Source organism: Sinocyclocheilus anshuiensis, unplaced genomic scaffold (genome assembly GCF_001515605.1).
Source record: "Sinocyclocheilus anshuiensis isolate Anshui unplaced genomic scaffold, SAMN03320099.WGS_v1.1 scaffold715, whole genome shotgun sequence".
NCBI classification, from domain to species: domain Eukaryota; kingdom Metazoa; phylum Chordata; class Actinopteri; order Cypriniformes; family Cyprinidae; genus Sinocyclocheilus; species Sinocyclocheilus anshuiensis.
The window spans coordinates 1,493,752-1,501,390 of record NW_015551089.1 but is presented as its reverse complement, the minus strand read 5'-3'; the positions used below and the strand labels follow the sequence as shown (position 1 = coordinate 1,501,390).

Here is a 7,639-nt window from a genome sequence, read left to right as displayed (position 1 = left end):
GTTATTTATCATTATTAGCAATAAGCCTTAGTTTTAGTTTTGCCAAACACACTGACACACTCAACTCTGTTACATAACATTCAGAGTTGAATATTACAAAAGGTCAGTGTAAAAGCAACCAATCAAATAATATTTCACCACACCATATTAATTACAGTTAATATTCTTTTGTGTTCTTTTGTGAATGATTTCTGAAGGATCATGAAGACTGGAGTAATGATGCTGAAAATTCAGCTTTGCATCACAGGAATAAATAATATTTTAATTATTACTTATTTTAAGTTGTAATAATAATTCAGAATATGAATGCTTTTACTGATCGAATAAATGCAGCCTTGATTGAGCAAAAAAAGACTTATTTCAAAAACATTAGAAAAACTTACCCACCCCAAACTTATTTGATGTCACTTCCTTAAACATAATGATAAATTAAAAAAAAGAGGGAAATTTTACAGCATTACAGGGTTGAAAAGAAAGAAAAGAAAGTTTTATGATTCTGACCGTTTTGAAATAATAAATGTTACTTCTCCACAATTTCATGTACAGTAGATTTAATTTCGTAGCAGATGCATTTCAAATCTGCATGCAAATCTTTCTTAATCCTAATCACACAGATGGACGGAAAAGGAAGACTTAACCTACAAGAGTTTAGACACTTGTGGAACAAAGTCAAACAGTGGCAGGTTTGAAATCTCCTCATTCTTTCCTATATAAATAAAAAACAAGACTGTTAGACACATGGACTTAAAGTTTCTCCACAGGGAATCTTTAAGTGCTATGACTTTGATCATACTGGCACTATCAGCAGCTATGAGATGAGAAACGCCATCAATGATGCAGGTTAGAATGTTTTTCATGTATTTCTACTGTTCATCCGTTCTCATGTTGAAGAACATTTGTCTGTCTCTAATGGTCTTGTCACTGTTCAGTCACGTGTTTTGTGTGCCACTCAGGGTTCCGTCTGAATAACCAGCTCTATGACATCATCACCATGCGCTATGCCAATGAAAACATGAACATCGACTTTGACAGTTTCGTCAGCTGTCTTGTGCGACTGGAGGGGATGTTCAGTAAGTTGTAATCTTTTTCACTAGCAAATAGTCAAACAAATAGTGTTTAGTAAATAGTACACACACAGTGTCATTCTCAGGAAGTGTTGTCATTTAAGCTAGAAATTTTTTTTTCAATATTTGACATTATTAACTCATAGTCATAGTAAGTTTGGAATTATAGACTTTTTTTTTTACAAGGCACAGTTTCATTGTACCTTGTAATTAATCATGCATTAAAAAAACTTCAAAACTTTGTCTTTGAAAAAAAAAAAATGTTTTGTCAACCCTGTTACATTCATAATGTCTTTGGATGGAAAGACAGGACAAAAAGGATAAATAACAGTATTAGCAAGCAAATATCAATGTACCATTGTATTTTTTTTAAAGATTGTTCCATGAACAGTTTTTTTTTTTTTCTGGAAAGAATTGCTGACTGACCTTTTCTCATAACAGAGTTGAACTGGTGAGCTTGAATAATAAATGACTTTATAAAATATGATGTCAGAAATAAAAAATAATAATACAGAGCCCTGCACGTGACAGAAAAATTTGTGGCCACGTTTTATAAATCAAATTATTAATTAAAGTATTAATTAAATAAACATTTTAATAAATTGTGGCTACATCGCACTAATTTATTCCTATGTTTTGGCTACAGATGGAATGAATTAGTACAATGCTGCCACAATCTCAGCATAACAGGGTTGAAACAGAATGTGTAGGGATAAAGAAAATTTCCACATTTGTTCGGAAAATGTTTCAAATGAAACTTCTTTAAACACCAAAAGTGGTGGGGAATGCATACAGAACCGCTTTCTAAACAACTAAAGATTTTACTGGGTTCTGCTTGAAATATTTCATGTGTTAAATTTTTACCAACAATTGATTTGGGGCTTGTGTATGCTAAAAATCATACATGCATACTGTCTGAAGTGAACCCGTTCTCTTTGTAGGAGCATTCCAGGCCTTTGATCAAGGTGGAGATGGCACCATCAGACTTGATGTACTGGAGGTGAGTGGACACCAATCCATCATCTTAAGACTATGTAATGTTTAGCATCAGGTCCACGTCGTTAGTTTCAAACATCAAAAGCCTTCCATTTAAATCTGTAGGCTGATCACAAAATGCTAAACTTCTATTTCAATTTCTCCAGTGGCTTCAGCTAACCATGTACGCATAGACCAACTATGGATCCAGGTGAGCCCTGACTCGGCAAGGACCAGAACTAGCAGCTCTTACCTCAACACTCAATGTGCCAGACTACTGTTACCTCTTTCTCTGTACCTCAGCCCACACTGAACACCAGTTCTAGAAACTTAACACATGATTACTCCTCCTCTTCATTTTAGTTTTAAATGGGATGGCAAGAAGAGTGAAATGAGTATTAGTGTTACAGACCGACGTTTTGCAGAGGAAACGTTTTTGGGGGCGTTGTGCCCAAGCAACTTTGGAGGCACGTCGCACGTTGCTGGTTTTCTGTTGTAATTCATTCCTCAGAGTAGCTTTTCACATGACCTTCATTCAGTTTGTCTACACTGGTGTTACAGGCAGCATTTCTCTTTTACCTCAACTAGCCTCAAAAGATGCTAATGTTTCATGGCCCTGAGATTTCCTTTTGCCATATGCTGATGGACCTAATATATAATTGATTATCTAATATTATATAGAACTATAACAATAAAAATAAATAGATTCGGATTTAACTCTTGACAATATTGCACACTTCTTATTACATTGTACACGTGATGCCTTACAATGATGAGGAAAAACTACTTGAAATCCAGTCTGACCATTCACACTGAAACACAATCCAGATTTGTTTCCGATTTCACACCACATATGGATGTGGTTTTGACCAGGTTTGTAAATCTATCAAAAGTCAGAATTTTGTCTGAACAAAATGTCTCAGACACTTGGAAACTCTTATCATCATACTACCACTCTTTCTGATTCAGATTTCTTAAAAATATCTTTCCATCTTCACCCAGATATGCACTACATACATCCCAGCCTCCCATTTGATTTGGTAATAACAAAATCCATTAAAAAAAGCATGCATGAGGGCCATGAAGGTGGTCTTTATTGTTTCAAATCCTGGTTGTTTGTGGAGACAATTTTGTTTTTGTAAATGATAGGAAATAAGAAACATGAAGAACCAAGTAAGGAAAATAATTTAAAAAACTACTGGAGAATCATCAGGAACCATCTCAGATGTCATGACAGATGGCAACATTCAGGGTCTTTATTGAATGGTGTATGGTCATGGGTCGATGCTAGGCTTTTTTTTTTTTTTTGTGCTTGACCCGCATTTAACCTTTTGTTTAAACGAGTGTACTGACTTCAGCCGTTTAATAAATAATCGTGTAGTTCTTGGTTGAAGTGCTTTCCCAGGAAAAATAAATAATTTTTTTAAGTCTAATTATTTACACAAAAGCATTAAGTACCAATTACAAGAAAAATAAATAAATGCATGTTGATTTTTTTAATTATTTTTCAACAAAGGGGCTGTAAAAGTATTTCACCAATTATTTTATATCTGATTTGGTTTTTTCAGCCCTGTTACAAAATTTGGGTCTCAGTATTTAATACCCTGTTAGGTGATTTTATATTCTAGAAATAAACATTAAACATATATATTCTATAAATTCAAGAAAATATTAGTTTGATAATTTTTCAATAACATGAGTAACGGTTGCATGCCGGCAAATTAAGTCAACAGTAAAATATGTAAAAGAGATGTTTTGTACTATTTTAGTAAGATAACACTTTAACATATCTAATTGTTTTCTAATAAGTCGTCTTTATTGCTTTAAAAAGTAATGGGACACTATTTGTAGCCTTTTCATGAAAAGTCTCAAGTGAAGTACTACACTGGAACATAACCTCCATGAAACCAAATTTCCCCTTAGGATAAAAGAAATGCACACAGTAGCACAGTGAATCTTTTTTATTCCATTTATTTCAATAGCATTTGTGTACAAAATGTCTGTAAAGATTTTAACAGTATTTGAAATGAACGTGTGAGAAACTTGGTTTATTCCATTTATTTCAATAGCATTTGTGTACAAAATGTCTGTAAAGATTTTAACAGTATTTGAAATGAACATGTGTGAGAAACTTGGGAATACCAGTTTAGAGGTTGGCTGCAAATCTCTCCTCAGCAACACACAACTACAGCAAAAGAGCTGAGACACATTTCAAAGGTTATGACTGGGTGGAAAAACAAGCTGTATCTTTATCCATTATGATATAATATAATGGAAAAAAAACTTCAGTGCCCATATATAGTTAAAAATACAACACTTCAGGGGTAGTAAAATGTTCTATTTCAACAGACATAGGATAGTGCTATTACTCTTAGTAACTGCACAAACACACCTCCCCTGCTTATCACCCCTAAATTTTCATTCTTACACTGCAAAATATAGGTACTTTCCTGTGTGAGGAACCTCCTGGACTTGCAGAAAACTACAAATCTCATCGGCACGAACGACACAAAATGCTGTGAAGAAAAAGAAAGAACAAAAACCCCACCTCTTGACTATAGAAAAAAAGGAAAATAAAATGACCTTGTCTTGTTCACACTGTCCCATAAAACAGTGGTTCCCAACCCTGGTCCTGGAGGCACCCCAACACTGCACGTTTTGCATGTCTCCTTAATCAAACACACCTGATTCAGGTCATCAGCTCATTAGTAGAGACTCCAAGACCTGAAATTGGTGTGTCAGAGAAAGGAGACATGCAAAATGTGCAGTGTTGGGGTGCCTCCAGGACCAGGGTTGGGAACCACTGCCATAAAACACATTCAACATTTGTTCTCAATGGCATACAATCGCACACGAACTGGCACATTTCAGTCTCTGTCAACAGCACAGCAAACATTTCAACTGTAGACTTGTCACGGCAAACCTGAATCCTTCGACTTTACTTCACCAATTGTGAGCAACCACAGAAAATTAAAAAAAAAAAATATTGGAAAATTATTCAACCACTCAAATGACTATTCAACATTTGTTCTCAATGGCATACAATCGCACACGAACTGGCACATTTCAGTCTCTGTCAACAGCACAGCAAACATTGACTTGTCAGACTTGTCACGGCAAACCTGAATCCTTCGACTTTACTTCACCAATTGTGAGCAACCACAGAAAATAAAAAAAATAAAAAAATATTGGAAAATTATTCAACCACTCAAATGACTATATTTGAATGAACAATTAAAAAAGAAAAGAAAAAGAAAACCAAATAAAATCGCCAGACACAACTTGACTAATTAGACTTTTGTATTCGTAAAACAGATTGAAACGCAAGTGTCCCAGAATAACAGTTTGCTTTGACAGGTATGTAATACCATGAAACCAGAAAATCCATTGACCTTGTCCTTCATAAAAGCCTGCAACGTTACAACACTAAAATCTGGTTGCTCGACACGACAAGTCTCATGCTTTCTGAAATCACTCCACATCAGAAGATCTCTAAACTCATACGGCACACACAACAGTGAGCTACACGTGTTTGCTGAGGGAGCTGATGCACTGGTAGCCAAATGTTTCCCACAGTTTCTGTCTTTATTTGGTCAGTAAATCTCAGAGCTGATGATACGATACAGTGTATGATCAGATGAGAGACTTGGAGAAGCGTCGGATACAGAAATCAATCCCTTCCAGGAGAGTATCAGAGCAATGCCACGTCAGTATAAAAGAATTGGGCATATTTCACACTTCAGAGAGGAGTCACATGTAAAAGATTTCCTCTCATCAAAATACCAACAAATCAAATCCACTTATAGAGAAATGTACTTATTTTTGTTTGAAATTACAGTAGCACTTGTCTTTTTTTTTTTACATAAAACTGATTTCTCAGAGATTAAAATCAACAATCACTGTTTAAACTGTGGCATCAGAATCATCTAAAGTGGCAGTTGTTGGTATCTGATGGTTCATATAAAAATATACCCATGAACAGGGCTCCTCTGGTGAGGGCTGAATGAGCATTCCCAATATGGGAAAAGAGGAGACTATGTCTGTGAAATTGCTTTGGCCCCTCATGGCTCCATTTTACTGTCGTCCTCAGCATGTTTCTGCATGTGACCGTGTACTGCCTACAAAGACAAGAGTCACGTCAAAGTTTGACACAGACAAAAATCTTATTTTATAATTTATACATAAAATGTCACATTTTATCTACAAATATCTATACACACATACTACCATTCAAAATTTTGGGGTTAAGATATATATATATTTTTGTTAAGTCTCTTGCTCACCAAGACTACAAAAATATAAAAAACAGTAATATTGTGAAATATTACAAATACTATTTAAAACAACTGTTTTCTATTTTAATATATTTCTTAAAATGCAATTTATTCCTGTGATGGCAAATGCTGATTTGCTGCTGATGAAACATTTCTTATTATTATAAATGTTGAAAATGGTTTTGATGCTTAATATTTTTATGGATTTTTTTTTTTTTCAGAATTCTTTGATAAATAGAAAACTAAAACAGAAATATTTTGTCTTAATTAACTGTCACTTTTGATCAATTTAATGCATCCTTGGTAAATAATTGTTTTTTTCTTTCAGAAAATAATAATAATAAAATATCTTACTCCAACCAAACCTTTGAACGGTAGTCAAACATTTTTGGTTAAAAATTGCTGTAATTTTACATGATTTGTTTTTTAAACCATTATAACTTTTATTTTAATAACTTAAAATCATAACATAAATCCATGCTAAAATAAATATATAATTTTTGCATATATAAAAAAATTATATATTCTTTTTGAATTGGGAGGAAAATGTGGATATGTGTCACGAAAATAAATTGTACCATCATTCTTTTTGCAATATTTTCTGCTGCAGTAGTTGAATTTATAGCAAATGACACCAGAGAGATTAACAGCATGTTTGCTGGTAGCTTTAAATGTGACCCTGGACCACAAAACCAGTAATTGATTTATACATCATCTGAATAAATAAGCTTTCCATTGATGTATGGTTTGTTAGGATAGGACAATATTTGGCCGAGATACAACTATTTGAAAATCTGGAATCTGAGGGTGCAAAAAAATCTAAATATTGAGAAAATCGCCTTTAAAGTTGTCCAAATAAAGTTCTTAGCAATGCATATTACTAATCAAAAATGAAGTTTTGATATATTTACGGTAAGAAATTTACTAAATATCTTCATGGAACATGATCTGTACTTAATATCCTAATGATTTTTGGCATGAAAGAAAAATCGATAATTTTGACACATACAATGTATTTTTGGCTATTGCTACAAATATACCCCAGCGACTTAAGACTGGTTTTGTGCTCCAGGGTCACAAATATCAAACATATCAAACATTTGTGTAACACTGCACCAATTGTGGTACATGCATCAAAATACATAAATTCCCTTTTGCGGTACAACTTCAGTTTTCATGTGTGGAAGTGACTACTTTTACCTGCATTAAGAGTGTCGGAAAGCTGCCGTACCTGTTTGGAGCCGTTGCGGGTTGTGAAGAATGTGTCGCAGTTCCTCCAGCGGCATTTGAATGTTTGCTGTGCTGGGCTGGTGTGGTCGTTCAGCA

At 34.1% G+C, this 7,639-nt stretch overlaps 2 protein-coding genes across 3 annotated transcripts in view; one reads left to right on the top strand and one right to left on the bottom strand.

Moving 5' to 3' along the window:
- The first annotated feature begins 614 nt into the window (after positions 1-614).
- LOC107662631 (calpain-3-like) lies at positions 615-3,574 on the top strand. The gene is made up of 5 exons (XM_016452714.1): positions 615-683; positions 762-840; positions 954-1,070; positions 2,006-2,064; positions 2,207-3,574. The coding sequence occupies exons 1-5, from the start codon at positions 615-617 to the stop codon at positions 2,231-2,233; spliced, it is 351 nt and encodes a 116-aa protein (XP_016308200.1). The 3' UTR covers positions 2,234-3,574.
- Positions 3,575-4,782: 1,208 nt separating this feature from the next.
- LOC107662613 (zinc finger protein 106-like) overlaps positions 4,783-7,639 on the bottom strand; it is a 22,405-nt gene continuing 19,548 nt past the window's right edge. For both annotated transcript variants that reach the window (XM_016452697.1, XM_016452695.1), the window contains 3 exons: positions 7,545-7,639; positions 5,162-6,157; positions 4,783-4,962 (listed from right to left, as the gene is read on the bottom strand). The exon at positions 7,545-7,639 is cut by the window's right edge and continues 55 nt beyond it. In XM_016452697.1, coding sequence (XP_016308183.1) covers positions 6,101-6,157; positions 7,545-7,639 — 152 coding nt within the window. In that variant the 3' untranslated portion in view covers positions 4,783-4,962; positions 5,162-6,100. The remainder of the gene's footprint in view (positions 4,963-5,161; positions 6,158-7,544) is intronic.